The following is a 25,168-nucleotide window of genomic DNA, read 5'->3' on the forward strand; positions in this document are numbered from 1 at the left end:
AAATAAAATAAAATAAAATAAAATAAAATAAAATAAAATAAAATAAAATAAAATAAAATAAAATAAAATAAAATAAAATCATAAATAGTAGCATATGTTTTGAATATTGTTATTAAATTGAAAAATATATATATATAAAAAAAGTTCACTTTATCACCAGTACTGATGTGAAACACACCCTCCGAAAATAGCCGATCTACATGCAAAAATCGTCTGTTTTCGGCTGCACTACACCGCCGTACGGCGAAACAGAGCACCGGTGCGTCCTTCTCTCTCTCTCTCTCTTCAGCCTTTCTCATTGGCTCAAATAAAGAAAGAAGGCGGGTCTGGCAGCGCAGCAGGCGTTTTCTCATTGGTCCGTCGCGGCTGTCGCTCAGGAACTGTTGCTTGGCGTTGAGCGTTGCGGCGGCTTGTCAACTATAGATCCACACTGTATCCACTTACAGTGTGTATGTGTGAGTGTGCGTGTGTCTCTCCGTGTGTGTGTGTGTGCGGTGTATGTGTGTATGTGCTACAGTGTATCCACTGCTATGCTGCTACAGTGTATCCACTGTTACTGCAATGTGCACAGCGCTGCTGCACAGGGTGGGTGGATGTAGGAGTCCAGGCTCAACATGCCTTTAACAACACACAGTGAGTTTACCTTTTAGTCGCTTCTTATATTCTCATATTTATGCATCTTTTTCTGCGTCATATGTTCGTTATAGTGGCTGTTGTTGTGGGTTTGTTTTCCTTAAAAAATGTTCTGTTTTTGTTGTTGTTTGACGCCCCTTTCTCTGGACCAGTCAGAGAGGCAGCTCCACCAAAAAGCTGTTTTATGTCTCTATTCTGTATTACTGTCTCTGTGTGTGCGTGTGTGTCTGCTTGTCTGCCTGTCTGCCTGCCTGCCTGTCTGTCTGTCTTGTCTGTCTGTCTGTCTGTCTGTCACACACAAGTATAGTTTAATGACCTGTGATGTGAAGCTTGTCTGTCTGGTTGTTTATGTTTAATGTCTGGATGGATGGATGGATGGATGGATATATTATTATTGGCGACTTGTTGGTGTTGTTGTTTTCACCCCATTCTCTCTGATCATGTAACTGTCATGATAAACGTGCGTGTTGTTGTTTTCTTTTTTCTTTCTGTGTGAGCTAAAGTGGACTATTGTTATAGGAGAAGACAGTTCTGTATCACACACACACACACACACACACACACACACACACACACACACACACACACACACACACACACACACACACACACACACACACACACACACACACACTACAGTACCTGTTAACAGTGACAGCTGTTTATGTTGTTGTTTTGTTTATGTTTTTTTCTCTCCTGGGTGGGTGTTTATGTGTTGTGTTGCTATGTGTGTGTGTGTGTGTGTGGGGGGGGGGGGGGGGGGGGGGGGGGGAGCCAGGCTGTCTCTGCTATTTCTGCTTTTTTAATATTTGAAAATATGTGAACATTTTTCAACATGGAGACGATTTATGCAAAAATAATTGTGATTTATCCCAAATAATTGCGATTAGACGTTTATGTAATAATTGTGACAGGCCTAAATGTAAGCTCTGGAAAATGGTCTTAACCACTTTAAGGCCTGAGGTACTCGGGTACCTCTTTTCTGTTTTCTGTTATTGTGGGGAAAGCTCTAGCTGAAAATAGCAGATTGACAAGTTGTGAGCTTGTCGATCTGCTATTTTCCTGCGAAAGTCTTCCCTACAATAAGGATGCTGGGGTTTAAGTGGTTAAGTAATATATAGTATACATGATTTGAACATGGCACGGTACATCATTATGAGACCTAAATATACCCTATCCACAGGTTTGTACCAATTGTAGAACTATTAGGCATTAAAGGGATAGTTCACTCCCAACATTGCTTAGTATAGCATTGAAATCACTTAGTATTGCATAGATTAGTCACCCCATGGAGACTTGAATTCATGGGTATTTTTTAGTTTTTCTCGCATTCCTAAGCCAATAATTTGATAGACTGAAAGAGCGAGCCCAATCGATGGTCTTGAAGGGAGGATCCAAACCCAGCGCAGCTTCCTATTGCTTCACCAATCTATGTCCCCGCCTCCCCTCCCGTCCGCCCCCTCCCCCCCCCCGCGGCCTGTGTACGGAACACGCAGACGTCACCAAATTTAGAGTGACGCCCCTCTGCACTCTGATTGGTTAGGAGATAACAAGGTTTAGAGACCGCCGTTCCTGCATAGTTCTCCCAGGCTTTTTTTCTTTTGAAACAAAAAAAAAAGGCATGGATTTCCGAGACACAAAGAGTCTCCTTTGTATCTCCTACCGTAACCGCTACCTACCGCTTAGGAATGCGACAAAAACATAAAAATATCCATGAATTCAAGGGGGTGACTAATGTAATCGATAGAAAAAAACAATTTTTTTGGGTGAACTATCCCTTTAATGTCATTAAAGAAATATATATTATATGCATTTGGCCCCCCATTTATACAATAAAATATAAAATATAAAATAGATATACAAAAAAAAGCTTCTCAGGCACCCACTATTCCGGGTACTATCCCCAGCTTGCCATTTATTTAGCTGTTTCATACCGTATTCATTTATTGTTTTTGTCAGTTTTGGTTGTTGAATTCATAATGTAATCAGAAAAGAAGTCAGTTTGAAGATGTTGTTTTTGTGTCCAGGTTTTTGGTGATTACACACCCTGGTGTCAGGCTGTAATTAGGCCCAGGTCTGCTGCAGCCTGAGTGTTTTTGAAGGATGCCGTGTTTTGAAAACATGGAATCCGTGGATTCAGTCCATTACCACGCATGAGTCATTCTGTTGATAGGGACACACACACACACATACTGTACACACACACACAACATACATTATGTTGATAGGGACACACACATACACAGCATACATTCTGTTCAGTGGTGGAAAGTAACTAAGTACGTTTACTTAGGTACTGTACTTAAGTACAATTTTGAGGTATTTGTACTATACTTGAGTATTTCCAATTTACAATACTTTTACTTCTACTCCACTACATCTCGGATCCAAATATTGTACTTTTACTCCACTGCAATTATTTGAAAACCTTTAGTTACTAGTTACTTTGTAGATTTTGATTATTATTACAAAACATACATTAACCACTTCAGCTCTGTATACATTTCAGATATTTGAAAATAGACGATCTACAAGCTTAATGCGTCGCATAAGTATTTCTTGAGTATTTCTAGATTGCAGTATTGATACTTTTACTTAAGTAAAGCAATTGAGTACTTTTTCCACCTCTGCACACAACATACATTCTGTTGACACACACACACACACACACACACACACACACACACACACACACACACACACACACACACACACACACACACACACACACACACACACACACACACACACACACACACACACACACACACACACACACACACACACACACACACACACACACACACACACACACACACACAGCATGCAGCAGGATCCACTGAGATCTCTGATAATCCCTGCTCACATCATCAGGTCCAGAGAGAGTTCTACCATCTCTAACATCTGGTCCTGGTAGAACAGCCCAGATGTTACTGCATGCATGTAGAGACCAGTGCTTCTCAGACATTATTCATATCAAGGACGAAGGACCCCCAAATTAATGCATTTGGCCGCGGACCCCCATATGAAAATATTTTTAGCCAGGGACCCCCATACAAGATTTGTGTTGTTAAAAAGAATATCCTATCCTATAATAACCCATTAAGACTGGGAACGCATCTGTGTCATTTTAGATTTCTTTGGCTATTCAAAAATAACAGATCTACAAGCTCATAGTGCGGCACCAAGTGCCGCGCTATGAGCTTGTATATCTGCTATTTTTGAAATTTTTAGATGGGGGTCTGCGACCAAATACATATTATTTTGGGGGTCCTTGACATGGAAAAACGTTGAGAACCACTGATGTAGCAACATCAAAAAACTGTTAGGATTTAGAAGACATTCTGTAGAATCGGCCTCAGGTCTTAACACCTTTACCGCCGGGCCCGTAGTTCTACGGGCCGTTAAATCCAACGGTTAAGCGCCGAGCCCGTAGTCCTACGGGCTGCGGTCTTTTCGCGCATGCGCGGTCCGGGTGCACTTTCGGAATTTTTTTGATCCACTTCCGTTTCCGGTTTGATGACAGGAAATAGAATTATTTGGGATCCGGTTTCGACGATCACGCCCGCTCCCATTCTACAGACGAAACTGAAACTCAATTCTCTTCCTGTAGTTTTTTCTCCTCGCATTTCACTGTTTAACGTAATCCGCTCTAACTACAGTCATGGAAGTCCGTTTGACATGCGGTCTTCACTGGGAGATACAGGGAGATCTCGCGGACGTAAACAGACCGTTCACGGCTCAATCTTAAGGATTTTAACAAGATCTATGGCGACATGAAAAAAACAAAAAAACAACAAAAACACCTTGGCAGGTGAGTACATTATTATGAGATTAACCTCTGGCGGTGGATGTGTTAATGGGTTAAAATTGCCTAGTGGGTCAAACGACGGTGGGTGGACGGACGGACGGACGGACGTCACAAACGTAACATGCGGACCTGCGAGGCACACCGTTGCTCCGATCCACACCAAACTTGCCTCAGTGTTCCTATTGGCTCATTGGCTGGGCTTTAAACAGCCATAACTCCAGTTCCCAGCATGGGAAACTCCCCAAACTTGGTAGGTGCTCTTAGACGGCCAGCAGGGACAGGCTGTAATTGCTTAAGCTCCGCCCCCTCTGTGTTCCTATTGGCTGGGCTTTAAACCCAGTTCCCAGTATGCTAAATGCTTCAAAATTGGTGTATGGTCCCACAGACTTCCAATTTCATTAAAAAATTGCACTTCCGGAAGTGGATCTGTTCACTCGTGGTCGTAGACCCCTACCTCCCAAACACAAGATCGCACACAGGTATGACAGTGGACCTGGGTGCTGCAAGTGCATCGCTGCTCGGCAGCACTGTTATAGCAGTGTTATAGCAGTGTTTAACACTTCAAATAGGCATACTTTGGTGACCATTGGCATCTTATCAGTGCAACATGGGACTAGGTTTGAAGGCCGGCCTGAAAATGGATTTAAGAAAAAATAGCTAATCTCACAGCGCTTCGCATCATGACGCGTTGTGAGCTTGTCGATCAGCCATTTTCAAATAGCTGATGTATACAGGGTTAAAAGTGGCTAAACTGATTTTGATGCTATATTGAGTAACACATTACGTTTTGCTGCATGGGACCCTCTCAAGGACCCCACTTTGAGAACCAGTGATGTAGACTGGTAAAATACTACTGGGCTATGTTTGCGACACCATCGTACGACAAAGTATAAAATAAGCCTTAACCACTTGAAACTTAGTGTCCCTATTTTTGTCACTTTTTTCGACAGATGCTAGTTTACTGTGCAGATCTATATCTTGGTCACTCGTTCTCACGTTTTTTGTTACTAAGATTAGTTTTTTCTCGACCACAAATGTTAAGAATGTGATTTAGATTATAGCATGTTGGAACAGATGCTAGAGTAGCTTCAATGTTTACCTGGTATCCTAGTGTCTTTGAGGCACTACACTGTTCTCTCTGCACTCTTTATGTGACTATTTACCTTGTTTGTTGACTAGAGTTCATGCTTCCTCTGCTTATTCAGATCTTGCACTTGTAAGTCGCTCTGGATAAGAGCGTCTGCTAAATGCCTCAAATGTCAAGTGAAGTGATTTGGTGGTGTAGAGCGATGGTTCCCAGACTGGGGGTCGGGATCCCCAGGGGGTGTCACCAAATAATTTTGGCGCGTCCCCAGATGATTAACTTAATGTGCAACATTGTTTTCTCACTCCACAGTAAACTAACCAACATGCAGTTAGTAATTGTAATTGTATACAGGGTATCTGCACATTTATAAAGTGACAATTTAAGGACTTTTAAGAGCTTAAATAAACTAATAATGAGACCATTGCTATGTCAACAACCAACAAACTATACTATGACAAATTGTCAAACATTGGCCAAATATTACCTAAGAAAGAGGCAAAATATTTATCTGTGGAACCTGCTAAATGGAATGCCTCAACTCCTACTACAATTCCAAGTGCTTGTCAGGATGGGGGGTCCCCAGTTCAAACATGATTATTTTGGGGTGTCACGGCCTGAAAAATGTGGGACCCTTATTGGTGTAGAGGGATAAAAGGAGCGGACAACTAAGTGTATATGTAGGGTTTAAGTGCTTAAAATAATCAATTAAAAAGATTGCAGACATGGTCGGTCGATGTCGTTGCCCGTGTTGTACGTACTAAACTCATCCAGTTTCATCCCAGAGCAATACTATCAGTTTCTCCGTCTGGCATCTGAAACTTAATCCACGGTATCTAAGATGAGAGATTAGAAGGATTAAAAGGAAGTAGCTGTGGTGAGAGCAGTGGTGGAACAAGTACTCAAATTCTTTACTTAAGTAAAAGTACCAATACTGTCTGCAATATAAAAATACTCTGTTACAAGTAAAAGTCCAGAATTCAAAATTTACTTGAGTAAAAGTACAAAAGTATTGGCATCAAAATGTACTTAAAGTACCAAAAGTAAAAGTACTAACATATTTGAAAATAGCAGATCTACAAGCTCACAACGATGCGACGTTGTGAGCTTGTAGATCGGTTATTTTCAAATAGCCTATGTATGAAATAGGGTTGAAGTGGTTAATGTAAGTTTTATGATATCATAATTTATAATTGAAAAGTAACTAGTAACTAAAGTTTTCAAATACTTGTAGTGGAGTAAAAGTATAATATTTGCCTCTGAGATGTAGTGGAGTAGAAGTAAAAGTATTCGAAATTGGAGATACTCAAGTAAAGTACAAATACCTCAATCGTACTTAAGTACAGTACTTAAGTAAATGTACTTCGTTACTCTCCACCACTGGGTGAGAGTCAGCACACAGACGACCGTGTGCTGACCCCGTTGTGTTGAGAGCAGCAGAGACACCGCTCCTCTGATACAAGAAGACTTAAAGATATTCTGAATCACACACACAGCAGCACTGTGTTCTCCCATAGCCTGTGTTGTGGTTTTTGATATCTTCCGGACCGGTTAGGATTTCGTCTACTCCACACACACAGCAGCACTGAGGCCGCTCTGGCTAAGGTCTTCAGTGACATCCACGTAAACACAGACACTGGCAGAATTCCAGTCTTATTATTACCAGTAGATCTGAGTGCTGCAGTGTTGATACGGTCGACTTATCTGATATCTGATATTTGAATCACACACAGCTCTATTCTCCGATAGCTGTGTTGTATTTTAGAGTGACAGTAACCTACTAGACTGTGTGTGTGTGTGTGTGTGTGTGTGTGTGTGTGTGTGTGTGTGTGTGTGTGTGTGTGTGTGTGTGTGTGTGTGTGTGTGTGTGTGTGTGTGTGTGTGTGTGTGTGTGTGTGTGTGTGTGTGTGTGTGTGTGTGTGTGTGTGTGTGTGTGTGTGTGTGTGTGTGTAGTGGGTAATGTATTGTTTTGTAAAATCTACAAAGTAACTAGTAACTAAAGTTTTCAAATAATTGTAGTGGAGTAAAAGTGTAATATTTGTCTCTGAGATGTAGTGGAGTAGAAGTAAGAGTATAAAAATTTGGAAATACTCCACTAAAGTAAAAATACCTCAAAATTGAGTAAATGTACTTAGTTACTTTACTGTTTTAAAGACATCTTGTGTGGGACCACAGTGTTGGACAGAGTGGTTTCATGGCAATCCGCCCGCTCCATTTTGAAATATCTTGTGTATAAAACTAAAAGTTGAAATTGTGTTCTAAGGCTGGCAGCAGAAGAAAGGTCACGGAGTCTGAGGGGTCACCCAAAATCGGTAGGGTTCACCCTCCGGGGAACCAAAGTGATGGTCTGCCTGTCATCCTTTAGATCCACGCTGTTAGATGGGGTAGTGGAAAATGTAAAAATGTAAAAAACACACTGCCTGCATAAATAAATGATGGAGAATGAAATCTCTTATTTATAGCCGCAATTCTTCATCTTCCATTTCAACAACGGGAGGGAATCCCATCCGTTCTTAACCCCCCCCCCCCCCAATGGGAGGTAGAAGTGTATGATAGCATTATTTGCTGAGTAAGAAAAAAGGAACGATACATAGCTGGCTCCAAACTGAAGTGCTGATGATGATATCAGCACCTTTCTTGATGTTGATACTTTGGGGAGTTTTGGGCGGTGAGGGAAATGTGTAAAAATGGTGCATTTACATAGTGCCTTTATCCAGTGGTGGAAAGTAACTAAGTACATTTACTTAGTACACTTTTTTGAGGAATCTTTACTTTACTTGAGTATTTCCAATATCAAATACTTTTACTTCTACTCCACTACATCTCAGAGACTAATATTGTACATTTTACTCCTACAATTATTTGAAACGTTACTGGTTACTTTGTAGATTTTGATTATTAATATTATTACAAAACATACATTAACCACTTCAGCCCTTTATATATTTCGGCCATTTGAAAATAGCAGATCTAGTAGCTCACGATGCGACACATTGTGAGCTTGTAGATCTGCTATTTTCAAAAGATTTTTTTATACATTTTGAACTTGGGACATTCTGCACAATGAGTACCTTTACTTTTGGTACTTTAAGTACATTTTGATACCAATACCTTTGTACTTTTACTCAAGTACATTTTGAATTCCGGACTTTTACTTGTAAGAGTATTTCTACATTGCAGTATTGGATACTTTTACTTACCACCACCACTGCTTTGGGGAGTTTTGGGCGGTGAAGAAAATGTGTAAAATGGTGCATTTACACAGTGCCTTTATCCAAAGTGCTTTACAGTGTGCATTACACACACGCACACGGCACACGACACACGACACACACACACACACACACACACACACACACACACACACACACACACACACACACACACACACACACACACACACACACACACACACACACACACACACACACACACACACACAGATAGTGGAGGAAACCATGCAAGACGACACCAACCTGCTCATTAGGCACGGTTAGGGGGTTCAGTGTCTTGCTCAAGGACACTTCGACACTTAACCCTGTGTGTGTGTGAGTGTGTGTGTGTGTGTGCGTGTGTGCGCGCGCGCGCGCTTCACTGTAATTGTGTTACTACTAGCTGGACAGGACTGTCATGAAAGTTTACTTGAAGATTAATTGTCACACAAATAATTGCGCTTAACGATGTAATAGTGTTTTTGGCATTGAACACTGCAACACATAAATCAAAATGACATTTATGTTTGGCTTATAGGCTTTTAAACTAAAAATGTATGCGACAAATAGCTTCAATATACAAAGAAATGATATGATGAATAAATAATATACTATGGCCCAAATCAGGCCATATCCTTACATAAAAAATGGCTCACAAGCTTGTAGATCTGCTATTTCCAATATTTTTTACATTTGACATTTTCCAACGGATTAATTCATACAGATGCTGATGAAAATGTTTTAAAGCGAAAAAAAATTACTCCGATCTTTGCATCTGGGGGTCCCTGGAACAACATATTCTGAGATGGGGGTCTGTGGCCAATTACATATAATTTTGGGTGGTCCTTGACATGGAAAAGTTGGAGCACCACTGATATAGCAACATACTGTTAGGATTTAGAAATGTTTAGATAATGTATTTGGCCGTGGACCCCCATCTCAAAATGTTCTGTTCCAGGGACCCCACGAAGCAACGATTTGAGTTAAAAATGTTCGCTTTAAGAAATGTATATATATTCAAAGCTTTGCACAAATTTTCACGATTAAAAAAAAATAGCAGATCTACAAGCTCATAGCACGGCACTCGGTGCCGCGCTATGAGCTTGTAGATCTGCCATTTTTTAATAGCCAAATAAATCTAAAACAACAAACGACGCCTTCCCGGATTGAATGGGTTTAATAGGTCGTCTTCATTGTGTCTTTTTAAAAATATATATATATTTTTATCCCACGATTTTGAAACCCCATTACTTTTACCTCTTGTAGTTTAATCACATTTTGATGCCAATACTTTTGTACTTTTACTCAAGTGCATTTTGAATCCCGGACTTCAACTTGTATCAGAGTATTTCTATATTGCAGAATTGATACTTTTACTTAAGTAAAAAAATGTAGTACTTTTTCCACCACTGGGTGACCTGACATGGCTCTGGTATTGCTCCCATGCAGGTGATCCAGTGAAGAAGCAATGCAGTGCGGTGTGGGACGGCGCACAGCCAGCCCGCTCCTCCTCCTCCTCCTAGGAGCTGGCCTCCTCCACCTCCTCCTGCCAGGTTTTAGCCGGGACCCGTCGTCTGTCTGAGCGTCCGTCGCCTCCTCCTCCTCCTCCTCACCCAGCTGCCTTTTAACTTTGGACGGAGGCCCCTGACATCGGTGATGTAATGAATAAATTTGAAGTCCTTGGGATCGTAGGTGAAGGTGAGCTTCTTCCTTCCTAGCTACCGCCCTCTGTGTTCAGATGGTGGTTCTTTATGTGAAACCGTTATTTAAGCAGGAGAGTCACATTGAGGTTTGAGACCTGGTCATTTGGAGGCGATGCCTGGCCAAGACGAGGCCAAAGCCTCTAACTCAGGGGTCGGCAAGCTTTTTGACATGAAGTGCCATGTTTTTGTTTTCTTGATAGTCAGTGTGCCAAATCAACATTAAAGGGATAGTTCACCCAAAAAATGAAAAAAAATTTTTCCATCAATTACACACCCCATGAAGCCTTGAATTCATGGAGATTTCTTTTGTTTTTGTTGCATTCCTGAGCCAATAATTTGATGACCGGCGGAAAGATGCTAATGTCTCCGGTAGGAGACTCTTGAGTCCTGAGTGACTCTTGAGCCGCCAAATTATTGGCTCAGGAATGCGACAAAAACAAAAAAATCTCCTTGAATTCAAGGCTTCATGGGGTGTGTAATTGAACTATCCCTTTAAGGCCATATTTACAAAATAAATCAAAAGCACTTTGTGTTAAGGCCTTAAGGCTTAAAGCCTTAAGGCTTTAACACAAAGTTATTTTGCGTTTACACGGAGACAGGCGACAGTGATTCAAAACGCTGTAGTGTGCATGCCAGATGGCTAGGTGGCGGTGTAACACGCTGCCAGATAGACCAGTCACCCATGCGTATAGAACCACTTCCGTTCTACTTCCTATCACAGATGTTTGTTTACACCCCAATGCAGCATGGTTCCGCGAATCACTACGCTATGCACCAATGTAATAGCATAAGCGACGTGAGCCAAATTATTGGCTTAGGAATGCGACAAAAACAAAAAAAATATCCATGAATTCAAGTCTCCATGGGGTGACTAATCGATAGAAAAAAAGTCATTGTTTGGGTGAACTATCTCTTTAAGGACCATTTAAAAGATAGAGAAAATAGCTTATCCAAAGGCTCACAATGTTGTGAGCTTGTAGATCATGTATTTTTGCTAATTTTTTGAAAAGTGCTGTCTGTGAAACGCACAAAGTTTACGTCAGGTTTGAAAGTGGTTAATGTGACTATAATTTCACCCAGAAGGTAAATCCAGTGAGTGAATGTGCTGTCTAAGAATAACTATATTCTGATCCTAGGTTTCTCTCTCTCCACGCCTACACAATAGACAGATGTAGAGTTATGTAATCTCACAACTAGAATCTTCTGTTCCGGGGGTCCCCCTGGCACTAAATCTTTTCAAATGGGGGGGTCCGCGGCCAAATTGGATGGGGGGGGGGGGTCCTTGACGTGAAAATGTGTGAGGACCACTGGCCTATTAGCACTGCATTGTGCTCTTCCAGTGTGAGTTAAAGGGATAGTTCGCCCAAGCCAAAAAAAAAACTTATTTTCTATCGATTAGTCACCCCATGGAGACTTGAATTCATGGATACTTTTTTGTTTTTGTCGCATTCCTAAGCCAATAATTTGATGCTTAGGAATGCGACAAAAACAAAACAATATCCATGAATTCAAGTCTCCATGGGGTGACTAATCGATAGAAAAAAGGCATTTTTGGGGTGAACTATCCTTTTTAATGTTTGTTTTTACAAAATTGAGATCCAAGTATTCTGAGCATCTTTCATATAATATCCAAGAAGACAAAAGGAATGTCCACAGAGGTTTGACAGGTGTTTTTTGAATGAGATCAATAGTGATTTCCATAGTGATTTTATATATCGTCTCTGTCAGGTGGAAACCTCATATGTCCAAAAAACTGTTGCTTTTCAGGGTTCAAATTCCAAAGTAGCAAAAGTAGAAGATCTACAAGCTCAAAACATGACGCTTCGCGCCGCGTAGTAGCTCTGTTACTTTTGATGCTTTTGTGTGACGCTGCAGTTTGATCAAGTATAGGGCGTTAATTTACGGAAAAAAAAAACATTTAGAATATGGAGATAAGAGGTTTCTGCCTGACGGCAACGATTTAGTCCCAGCTCTCTTGTGTGAGTGTGTGCGCTCCGATTGACACAACATCACACCCTCAGCCCTTTTTCAGGTCAATCAATGTTGTATAAATCAGTGGTTCTCTAACCTTTTCATGTCAAGGACCCCCAAAATGACATGTATTCGGCTACGGACCCCCATCTCGAAATATGTTGTTCCAGGGAGCCCCAGAAGCCAAGATTTGAGTTACAAATGTTGGCTTTGAAAAAGAATATATATATATTCAAAGATTTGCGCACATTTTCACACTAGTAAAAAAATAGCAGATCTACAAGCTGCCTATGAGCTTGTATATCTGCTACTTTTGAATAGCCAAAGTATACAATAATGGTTAACGTGGTTAAAATGGTTGTGACGCTATATTAACTAATTTAGCCGGGGACCCCCTGGTACCCCGCCAAGGACCCCTTGGGGGTCCCCGGACCCCACTTTGAGAATCAATGGTATAAATCACTGCTGTCTGACAGAAACCTTGTATCTCCATCTTTCAACTTTGTATGTTTTTTTTCCCCCGGTAAATTGATGCTCTACATTCCCATACTACAGTGTCACATAAAAGTATTTGCGATTTTTGTTTTCAGTGAGCGTGAAAGTTCTTCAATATGTCCTGTGGGCTTCATAAATATTGAACCATGAAAAGCGTCAACAAGAGCTTTAACCCATTGAGACCTGAAGCCGATTCTACAAAATGACTTCTAAATCCTAACAGTTTTCTGAAAAAACGTGAAATCAGTGGTTCTCAAACTTTTTCATGTCAAGGACCCCCAATATGATATGTATTTGGCCGCAGACCCCCATCTCAAAATATGTTGTTCCAGGGACCCCCCCAGATGCAAAGATTTGAGTTAAAATGTTCGCTTTAAAACAATATATATTCAAAGATTTGCAAATATTTTCACAATTTTTCAAAAATAGCAGATCTACAAGCTCATGCCGCGCTACGAGCTTGTATATCTGCTATTTTTGAATAGCCAAAGTGTAATATAATGCTTTTTAGCTCAAATCAAAAAATGACACAGATGCGTTCCAGGTATTAATGGGTTAAGGCTAAATAATAACTAGATTGAAATGGTTCTTTAGTTCCATTTCTTGAAAAGTAACAATTTGGGTGTACAAGATTCCCTACTGACAGAGGCCATATAGAATCGAGGGCAGCTTATAATAATAATATTAATAATAATAGGCAGTCAATCAGGCAAAAACAGTGAGGACATGAATGATAACGCATAGATTTAAAAATCAACTAAAAGCAAGAGTGAAGAAATAGGTCTTGAGCTGTGCTTTAAAGCTATCCACAGAGGCTGTCTATAGTCCAAAGCTGGCTGTTTATGAATGCACAGAATCTGATTAAAATGCTCCCCTGTGCTGTAATCTGGGGTGAGGAGGAATTAATGACTTAGTTGGAAGCAAGGTTTTAATGAGGGTATGTTGTTGGAGTTAATGGGTAGACAGACCTACAGTAAGAAAGCCTGGTGTTAGATTAATCGGAAACACCCGTCCTTGGTTCTAGTGACTGATACTGTCCTTCCAATTACCTCATTTTTTAAATGAGTTTAAATTACCTCATTTTTTGTCCTTCCAATTACCTCATTTTTTAAATGAGTTTTTAATTTTTTTTTTTTTTTAAATAAAATAAATAACATGTATTCAAATTTTGTTTCAGGGACATCAAATAAATGAACAAACAAACACGCAGTGGTGTAAAGTAACTAAGTACATTACTCAAGTACTGTACTTAAGTACAATTTTGAGCTACTTTTACTTTACTGGAGTATTTCCAATTGTCTATACTTTTACTTCTACTCCACTACATCTCAGAGGCAAATATTGTACTTTTTTACTCCACTACAATTATTTGAAAACTTTAGCTACTGACTAGTTACTTTGCAGATATAAATTATTACGTTATAAAACATACATTAACCACTTTAGCCCTATTATATACCTAGGCTATTTGAAAATAGCAGATCTACAAGCTCACATCGCGTCACGGTGCGACACGTGAGCTTGTAGATTAGCTATTTTCAAACATTTTAGTACTTTACTTTAAGTACATTTTGATACCAATACTTTTGTACTTTTACTCAAGTACATTTTGAATTCCGGACTTTTACTTGTAACAGAGTACTTCTACATTGCAGTATTGATACTTTTACAATATTTAAGTACTTTTTCCACCACTGCAAAGTGCAAACACGGCCTCCTCGTGCATTAGAAGGACAATATCAGTCATTAGAACCAAGGACTGGTGTTTTCAATGAATATAACATGGTTAACACATTGGGTGCCAGCATTTTTTCATAACAACTTACGTTGGGTGCCAGCATTCTCCCCATTGACTGCGCTTTGCTGTTTAAAGCTCTAGACTCCACGAGGAGCAAATCCATGTAAAAAAAAACATCCATTCATGTTGCGCGATGACCCTGGCTACAGCCTGGAACGATAACATTTCACTCGCGAGTTACAATGGGGGGGGATCGCGCATCGCGCATGACCGGTTTTCCCCACCGGAAACAGATTCGGAGATATAGGTGTTTTAAAGAAGGAAATAGACAGGAAGTGGATGGCAGCCATGTTTTTGTTTTTCCGGTGATCTATCTGGCCTATCCTTCTCAAGATCACAATGGGTACTCCCAGAGCTGCTCTAGCCCCGCCCGTGTGGAGAAAAACGAAAAAAACAAAAAGACATATTTCACGGTCTGGACCGTGTTCGGCACCGGACCGCTACTCTGCGCAAACACGGTTCAGACCGTGTTTGGCACCCGATGTGTTAAAATGGAGTTTGAATAGGAAGGGGGCGTGTCTGATTAAATGAATATATTATCTAAATACTGAATCAAGTAACTTAAAAACGGTCTGGGGTGCTCACAAAAGCCTGAGTAGATTGACCCCAAAAATGTTTGAAAGTGAAATATCCCTTTTAATGGGAAGACCTACGGAAGTAAAGTCCAGTAAGTATATTGGATATTAATATATTATACTGTATATTAAGGTTGTGTCTATAATGCATTGTAATCACATTTATAATGCATTATAATGCGCTTAAAAGGCATAACACTCGTTCTATATGTTTATTATAATTATGCATATTAACAACTTATAAAAAGGTTTATGAAGTATTATAAGTGCTGGACTGGTCATAATATGTTTAGCGAAACAGCACATTATAACTACCATAACTTATAGTCAGCTATTACAGTGTCTTTATGCGTTTTTATGCATAATTATAAACATTTATGATGAGTGTTATGAAGCCTTTTAAGTGCATTATAATGCATTGTAAATGTGATTATAATGCATTATAGACACAACCAAGTAAAATGTTGCCTTGCAGTTATAATGTGCTGTTCCGCTGAGCTTTTAATATATTTTAAGCTTGAAGGTATAAAGTTATTAAATATGTCACTCCTTTCTTTGTTTATGTCAGTTATTTATCATATCTGCCCTGGGCAATCTTCGTCTACAAGGCCTAAAAGGCAAACGGAAATGTTATTTTTTAATTTGTTCCAATGTTCAATGGCAAAAAAAACACAATTACATTCTTTTAATCGCAATTATTTGTACAACAATGAATCGTCTTCTAAAATGCCATGATTGGCATGACAACAACAACAACAACAACAACCGTAGAGAGTGGATGGTCGTACGGTAAACGTCCGCTCACATTCTTGACGAGGTCTCCTGTCTCTGAACAGATGTTGCCTGCCGTAAAATAGCAGATCTACAAGCTCACGGCGCGTCACGTTCGTGACGCGCCGTGAGCTTGTAGATCTGCTATTTACTGAGCACGACACCAGCACACAACTATATATAACCGAGGTTTTACACAGGTAAATAGCAGATATACAAAAACAAGCTCACAACGCCTCACATTCGTGACGCGCCGTGAGCTGGTAGATCTGCTATAATTACTGAGCACAACCACCAGCACGCAACTAAGTATAACCGAGGCTTTACACGGATGCTGCTCCTCGGTTCAAGGATTCCATTTGGTCCCCTCGGGGGGGGGGGGGGGGGGGGGGATACGTGTGAGACTGTCAGGGTCGATAACATCACAACTTAGAGAGGCTCTGCCAACACTCGTGTCCTACTTTCTAACCTGAAACACCCGTTTCCTCTTTCTCAGAAAAAGGATGTGTTTTCTCTCTCTCTCGCTCTCGCTCTCGCTCTCTCTCTCTCTCTCTCTCTCTCCCCTTAATTGGTCTGGGGATATGAGAGGAGTAGCTATACCTTTTGAAGGCTCTGGTTGTCAAAGTGGAGTCTGGGGAGTCCCAGTGTTAATTTTGTTGACTAAGAAATGAATAAAAGACTTTGATATTTTTGTCGACTAAGATTGATGACTAAAATAGGACTAAAACTAAATGATGTGTTAGACTAAATCAGAATTTGCTGTCAAAATTATAATTCTTTTTTAGAACAATTTTGAAGAATTAAAAAGAAAAAAAAGAAGAGGAAAAACATTTTTAACAACAAATCTTCTGTTGTGGGGGTCCCTGGCACAAAATCATTTCAGATTGGGGTCCGCAGCCAAAAAACATAGACATTTGTGGGTCCTTGACATGAAAATGTTTGAGATCCACTGTTTTAAGTGACACAAATGTGCAGATTTTGTGTTGCAACAAACCGGAAGATAAAAATAGTTTGGGTGGTGATTTGTCGTGGCCCCGTGGCTTTTAAAACGCAGTCAACCTTTTTCTCATTTGAACTGTGCGCCTCGTTCACCGTTCAGGACACAATTCATCATGTTTTATTGATGCTGACAGTATCTTCCAGTGCTCTTTACGTACGCCCGGTTTCCTCATGTCAAAAAGGCTTTTCATCTTTTACAAGAACCACTTATGGCAGTTTTAATGTGACAGTACATCTCTGTGAATGTTTTTTAGGGGGATAAACCTTTATTAATCCCACGGGAGAAATTCAGTTTCAGCTTCACCCAGCTGATGGCTGCTCAGGCGGTCACGACGGGCGCTCGTCCCCGACCAAGTGTCTTGCTGCAGGGGGACACTTGGACAGGCCTGGAGATGAACCTGTGACCTTCTGATTACTCACTAGACTAGACGGACTCTCTATCCACCATAAGCCACGACCTCTAATAGTTTGTTCCTTTCTTTTAGGTGCCTATGGTGTAGTTCTGAAGTGCAGACATAAGGTAAGATATTTTTGTCCAGTGATGTCATATTTTGTACCTAACTGTGTTTGTCACAGAGTGGCAGGGCCTTACCATAGACTGTAAAATATATGGACAGCGTTATACGCTTTCTATATCCGGTCCGAAAAATGGACTCGGAAATGAAGGCTATTGGTTGGGACAAGAGCGGGGGTGGGGAATTAATGCTATTGGTTGTGTAGCTTGTCAATCAAAATCATCACAAGGTAGCCATGCCCCTCCTACAGAATACCCTACTTTATCATCAATTTTAAAATAAATAGGAGGAATTAAAGGTAGGGTAAGTGATATTTTTTGGTTAAAACAAAAAGTATTTTGTTAAAAGGTTCAAATACTATATTCTGATAGTAATCATTGCTATAGAGTGTTTTTTCAGTAACAGATGTCTCCCTGTCTCTCCAGCTCTTTAATAAACAGAAAATACATTTTTCGGTAGGTGTCAAAATCTCAGCCAATCAGGAGAAAGTACCCATTTTTAAGCTTAATTTGTATAGTGTTCCAGTTCCAATTTTGTTTGCTCATTTCTTAGTGTCATCACTTCCAATTTCACTTGTTTAATCTGTATCCTGATTGAGTTCTCTGTCCTGGTTGGATAAAATTGGAAATGAAACTGAAACTGAAACAAAAATGCATTTTCTGTTTAATAAAGAGGTGGAGAGACAAGGAGACTCCTAATACTGAACAAACACTCTATAGCAATGAGTACTATCAGAATATAGAGCTATTTAACAATTATTTTAACCAACGCAAATCACTTACCCTACCTTTAACTAAATTGGGAGAAAAAAAGGGCTAAAATAATTGGATATTCTACACATCTATATATATATATATATATATATATATATATATATATATATATATATATATATATATATATATATATATATATATATATATATATATATATATATATATAAAAAAATATATATATATATAAAAAATGAAATAAGTTGGCTTGTGTGAAACAAGTTCTCCTCATGCACCTCCACATTCACACTAAAAAGCTGAGCCATGCCGTCACAGAATCTCCTGACTCAACAAAGACCCGGTGCTGGAGTTTGAATCTCAGCTTGGCTGCGATGTTTCCTTTGGTTTCCATGGACACAGTGAGAAAAAGCTGTCGACCCTGTTATCAGTGTATCTGTGGCCTGCATGGGTCAACAACACAGGAATGTTTGGACTGCTGCTGTTATTGAAATCCAGGTCATCTGACATCTCCTGCTCCTCTCTCCGCCTGCTATGTGCTATCTATCTATACATTCACAAAACGTGTGTGTGTGTGTGTGTGTGTGTGTGTGTGTGTTGATAGAATAATTTATTAGAAGTTTGCAGAAAAAAGTACAGTTCAATACAAGGTCAGCTAATAGGAATAAAAAGAAAAAAGAAAGAAAGCCATTGGCTTGTTTCCATTGGGGTCCTTTGTACTCAATTCATAGTGACATTAAATGACAGACAGATATACATTACTATGCAGAACATCGTATAAACAGTTACACAAAAATAAGAAAAAACATTGCAGCCACCTAAAGGTACTCTTTTAGGGCAGTTTTGAAGGAGAGAAGGGTTTTACACTCCTTCACTGCTTTTGGTAGGCCATTCCACATTCTGGTGGCATTGCAGGAGAACGAATTCAACCCCTTGTTTGTGCCGAATCTGGGTTGGACATGATCAGTGGAGCTACCTCTGGTGTTGTGATTGTGTGTGTGTGTGTGTGTGTGTGTGTGTGTGTGTGTGTGTGTGTGTGTGTGTGTGTGTGTGTGTGTGTGTGTGTGTGTGTGTGTGTGTGTGTGTGTGTGTGTGTGTGTGTGTGTGTGTGTGTGTGTGTGTGTGTGTGTGTGTGTGTGTCTCTGTGTGTGTCTCTGTGTGTGTGTGTCTCTGTGTGTGTCTCTGTGTGTGTCTGTGTCTGCCCCGGGCATAACTCGGGCACCGTCCGACCGATTGACCTCAAATGTGGCGTGTTATGCTTCAATGACCCGGGGTGTGTGTAAGGCCAGTGGGAATTCGCCAATTCGGTCAGACCAACCGTTGTCGAGAAAACCACAAATGCCTGTATCCATCCGTCTGTCCGTGAGTCTGTGGGACAAAAAAAAAAGCTATTTTCGTTGAATGTTCACCCCTGAATAGGGACGCAAGGGTTCATGTTGGTTAATTGTTGAGTACAGAGAGAGCGAGAGAGAGAGAGATATATGCACAGAGAGAGCGAGAGAGGCACAGAGAGAGAGATATGCACAGAGAGAGAGAGCGAGAGAGGCACAGAGAGAGAGAGAGAGAGAAAGAAAGAGAGGGAGAGAGAGGTGGAAAGCCACACTATCACAAGCCTGTAATTACTGAGCTTGATCATTCACCCTGATTGATCACAGGCCAGCTACGCACGCACGCACGCACGCACGCACGCACGCACGCACGCACGCACGCACGCACGCACGCACGCATACACACACACACACACACAGATCTTTTAATAGAGCTGTAATGGCCCAGAGGGCTGGTGTCTCTTTAGTGTGATTATTTGTTCCAAATATACCAGCAGCAGCATCACTATAATCACTGTAGTGTATGAGGCTGGCACAGCGTTTACATAACATGTGCTGACCTCACTGAGACAGTGCTTCTCAACAGGGTCCCCAGTGGGGCTGTCACAATTATGACATTTTAAGTGACAATTAATTGTCACACAAATAATTGCGATTAACGTTTTTGTCGTGGAACACTGGAACATGTGAATAAAAAATACATTTCTGTTCAGCCTTTAGGCTTTGAAGTAGCACAGGGCAGATATGACACATCACCTAATTATACAAAGAAATGACAGGACAGATGTTATAACTTTATACTTTACAAAAACATGAATAGTGGAATTAGCCGATCTATACGCTCACAACGCATCGCAATGCATTTTGAGCTTGTAGATCTGCTATTGTTTTTCACCATGGAAACGATTATGACGATTATGCAAAAGATTTGCGAGCATCTCAAATAATTGCGATTAGACGATTATGTAATAATTGTGACAGGCCTTAATCCCCAGCAAAATGTGTTAATACGGCATCACCATCATTTGACCGTCTTTATCCATATTTTAAACGATGGCTATTCAAAAATAGCAGATATACAAGCTCACAGCACGTCACTTCTTGCCGCGCTGCGAGTTTGTACATCTGCTATCTTAATTGTTTTAACACAAATCCTCTCTTCTGGGGTTCACTGGCAGAAAACATTACAGATGGGGGGGGGGTCAATTTTGGGGTCTTTGACATGAAAAGGTTGCACTGAGTTACAGTACAGAGATGCTATTAGGGGAACAATTAATTGAACTAATAAACTAATTGATTTGATCAATTATATAAAATAATAATAATAATAATAATAATAATCGATGATTTAATTTGAAAGAAATTGAGCATGTGTCATAGGCAAACATTTTCAAAAACAAAAATTGTAAAAAATTTATAAAAAAAAGTATTGTAAAAATAGTACATTTACAAGCAATGTTGTGAGCTTGTAAATCTGCTCTTGTAGGTCTTGTAGATCTGCTAGTTAGCTGAGCAATGGCTCGTTTAGTCTTGACATGGTCATAAAGTGCAGGCTCTTGGAATGCCTTTTCAAGCAGATTGATTTCCCTGCATCGTTTTGGTGCCTTGTTAACCACTTAAGCCATGAATGTTGCTATATCAGTGGTTCTCAAACTTTTCATGTCAAGGAACCCCAAAATGATATGTATTTGGCCACGGACCACCACCTCAAAATATGTTGTTCCAGGGACCCCCAGAAGCAAAGATTTGAGTTAAAAATGTTCGATTTAAAAATATGTATAATATTCAAAGATTTGCACAAACTTTCACGTTTAAAAAAGATGTGCAAGCTCTACAAGTGCCGTGCTATGAGTTTGTATATCTGCTATTTTTGAATAGCCAAAGAAATTACACAGATGCGTTGCCGGTCTTAATGGGTTAAAGCAAAAAATCAAAAAATGTGTTGTTCATTCTCAGTGCTTTAGTATGTGTGGATGAATTGAATGTGGAGGCTGCAGATTAAAAACACAGCAGACTTGTAAGCAACACAGCTGCACCATACAAGTTAATAATGAGATTGTTAGATATTCATAGGTGTGTCCAGAGCCAAGGGCTGAATTATGTGAATGATTATGAATGCGGATTAATTATATGAATGATTATATATATGAATGCGGATGAATTATGTGAATGATTATATATATGAATGCGGATGAATTATATGAATGATTATATATATGAATGCGGATGAATTATGTGAATGATTATATATACAGTATGAATGTGGATGAATTAGGTGAATGATTATATATACAGTATGAATGCAGATGAATTATGTGAATGATTATACATGAATGCGGATGAATTATGTGAATGATTATATATACAGTATGAATGCGGATGAATTAGGTGAATGATTATATATACAGTATGAATGCGGATGAATTATGTGAATGATTATACATGAATGTGGATGAATTATGTGAATGATTATATATGAAGGTGGATGAATTATGAGAATGATTATGAAGTGGATGAATTGAAATAAAAATTACAGTCTGAAGTCACAGCCTGGGGAATGTGTCTGGTAAAGTGTGTTCCTCGTAGTCAGTGGTGGAAAGTAACTAAGCACATTTACTCAAGTACTGTACTTATTTCCCATTTTCAATACTTTTACTTCTACTCCACTACATCTCAGAGGCAAATATTGTACTTTGACTCCACCACAATTATTTGACAACTTTAGTTACTAGTTACTTTGTAGTTTGGGATTTTTATTACAAAACATACATTAACCACTTCAGCCCTATATACATTTCGGCCATTTGAAAATAGCTGATCTACAGTATAAGCTCACAATGTGTCGCGATGCAACGCATTGTGAGCTTGTAGATCGGGTATTTTCAAAAGATTTTTAGACATTTTATGCATTTGAAAACTGTGAAACTGTGAAAATGGGACATTCTGCATAATGAGTACTTTTACTTTTGGTACTTTAAGTATATTTTGATGCCAATACTTTTGTACTTTTACTCAAGTAAATTTTTATATCCGGACCTTTACTTGTAACAGAGTATTTCTACACTGCAGTATTGATACTTTTACTTAAGTAAAAAATTAGAGTACTTTTTCCACCACTGTTTGTACAGCAGTTCAAAGCTCACATGACGTGAACACATCCCAGCGTTAGCCGGTGCATTTCCTTTAACAAGCATCATAAATACATTCATGCACCCCCGGCCGGCGCACGTGCGCGCGTCTCTGCCACGTGCACAACCTCGTTCACAGAAACCCACGCGCATTCCCAGCTAGGGTAGAGACGATGGCTGTGACAATTGGCAAGCCGCAGAAAAAACAGCTGCATTCGTGTCAGAAGCGCTTCGTCCGCCTTGCAGCTGCTATAAGCGCTTCCCGAACATGCTTATTTAGCCAAACGATGCAACTCCGCCAATTTAAAGGTTAAATATATATAACGGGAAGGGTTAAAAATAGCCACACACGTCTTTCCAGAAATATCCTGTGCTGCTGTGAAAGGTTGCCTCCCACGGCTATAGCACCAACAACAGCTACAAAATACCTCAGATAGGAGGAAAGATGGAGAGAGAAGTGAGTCTTTCTTAGTGTCTTTATGTAAGAGCAGTAGTGCTCAACCTTTAACCGTTTTAAGTTTATTCATCGTCATATCTCGTCAGCTTGTAGATCTGCAATTTCCGCTATACTTTTGTACGATGGAAGTAAGGCTTGCCGAGCCATGTGGCTCATAGGCCCATTGGCACTTTTTCACCCAGTGCCAATTGCCTAAGCATGTAATCCTGGGCGCTACTCTCCCTCTGCCAGCCTGGGGAAAGCCCCAAACTGAGCTCATGCTTTCTTCAATGCATGAGGAGTGAGCAGGTCGCTTCTTATCACCTGACAGGGGGGAGTCTCCCTGGTTGGACGTAGCACGTCGAAGGAACACGTTATTCCAACCAGTTCCTTTCCTCCATCAGGCGCCCCGGCTGACCAGGGGGAGGCAGTATAGAGACCAGGATTACTGCATGTTTTTTGTGAGGGTACCTACTCCAGGTGACACGGGGAGAACATGCAAACTCCACACAGAGTAGGCCCTTTCGCCAACCCCACCTAGGGTATGGGCACTGATGACGCGGAGGAGAGAGCACGCCCCCAGCACCCACAGCGTCCCCGGCGGGTGACCAACCCCTGTATGATGACGCAGGGCACTAATCTACGAACAAAAGATATAAGCAGTTGAAATATGGAGATGCAAGGTTTGCGCCCGAGAGCATCGATAGGCTATGGCAGCAGCAGTAAGTAAGCTGTGGGCTAGCAGCAGCAGCCCTGCTGACGTCAGTACTGGGGGTATACATACATACATACATACAATGGAACTCGGACTGTGTCTGCCTTGCATTCTCTTGTTTCTATTATTGACACCCCAGCAGCAGTGTACTGCACGTCTCTCCCCTTAAAGACGCTCTCCTCTCCTCCGCCCACTGACTGTTTGTTGTCGTGTCTCGCTGAATTACTCCCACTGCCGAGAGAGAGAGCGAGAGAGAGAGAGAGAGAGAGAGAGAGCATCCATCCAGACAAACGTGTGTGTGGGGGTTTAGCAGGCTACAGGGCGCATGGTGCAGACTGCTGCACACAACAACTTGGATCTTGGGATTCAGGCTCATGTATTTTTTTCTATCGTCTTGTAAGAACAGGGATGTTTGAACGCAGGGGGTTCCCTAAAATCTTTTCAACTCGAGACCCCCCCCCCCCCCAGATGATACATTTTGGTGTTTTCCCAGCCAGGACCCAAACGTACAAGGGATAGTTCACCCCCAAAAGGACTTCCTATCGGTTTTCTCACATTCCTAAGCCAATAATTTGATGATCGGCGGCGGCTCCGGTAGGAGACTCAAAGTGTCAACAGTCTCCTACCGGAGACATTAGCATCTTTCTGTCAAATTATTGGCTTAGGAATGCGACAAAAACAAAAAAATATCCATGAATTCGGCTTCATGAGGCTTCATGAGGTGTGTAATTGATAGAAAATACGTATTTTTTTGGGTGAACCATCCCTTTAACCACTATTTCATTTTGTTTTTATTATTTTGAAAAATGTTTGATTTAAAAAATATATATATATATAGTGAAAAATCTTGGGAGAGTGAGAGAGAGAGTGCATCCATCCATCCGGACCAAATGTGCGTGTTGGAATGTAGCAGGGCTGCATGGCAGGCTGCACACAACAGCTTGCATTTTGGGATTCAGGCTCATGTATTTTTTAAATGGCCTCGTACATGGCTGTTTTAATGGATCGTCAGAACCGTTCCGGAAGGTTACCGTATAGTGGCTCGTCTAGTAGTTTGCAGCGGTAGGAGTTGACTTTCCACTGTGGGCCAGAACCCACTGGAAGCCTTGAGCTTGTTCTAAAGCAAGATGTTCAAGAGTCTGGTGGCATCGGGAGCAAGTACCACCAGAGTCTGGTGGTACTGGACCAAAAAATAAATACAAAATCTGTCTCTAGCCGCAAAACCTATTTTAGCCTAATAATGAAGGCAACACGGGCTATTAA

The 25,168-nt window shown here is 40.5% G+C and overlaps 1 protein-coding gene across 4 annotated transcripts in view; it reads left to right on the plus strand.

Moving 5' to 3' along the window:
• Positions 1-420: 420 nt before the first annotated feature.
• Positions 421-25,168, plus strand: part of LOC308087089 (cyclin-dependent kinase-like 5) — a 101,032-nt gene continuing 76,284 nt past the window's right edge. For all 4 annotated transcript variants that reach the window (XM_080430772.1, XM_080430773.1, XM_080430774.1 and 1 more), the window contains exons 1-3: positions 421-633; positions 10,190-10,438; positions 17,538-17,572. In XM_080430772.1, the coding sequence (XP_080286898.1) occupies positions 10,402-10,438; positions 17,538-17,572 (72 nt within the window). In that variant the 5' untranslated portion in view covers positions 421-633; positions 10,190-10,401. The remainder of the gene's footprint in view (positions 634-10,189; positions 10,439-17,537; positions 17,573-25,168) is intronic.

Source organism: Gymnoscopelus braueri (assembly GCF_963280865.1).
Source record: "Gymnoscopelus braueri genome assembly, chromosome: 6".
In the NCBI taxonomy this organism is placed as follows: Eukaryota; Metazoa; Chordata; class Actinopteri; order Myctophiformes; family Myctophidae; genus Gymnoscopelus; species Gymnoscopelus braueri.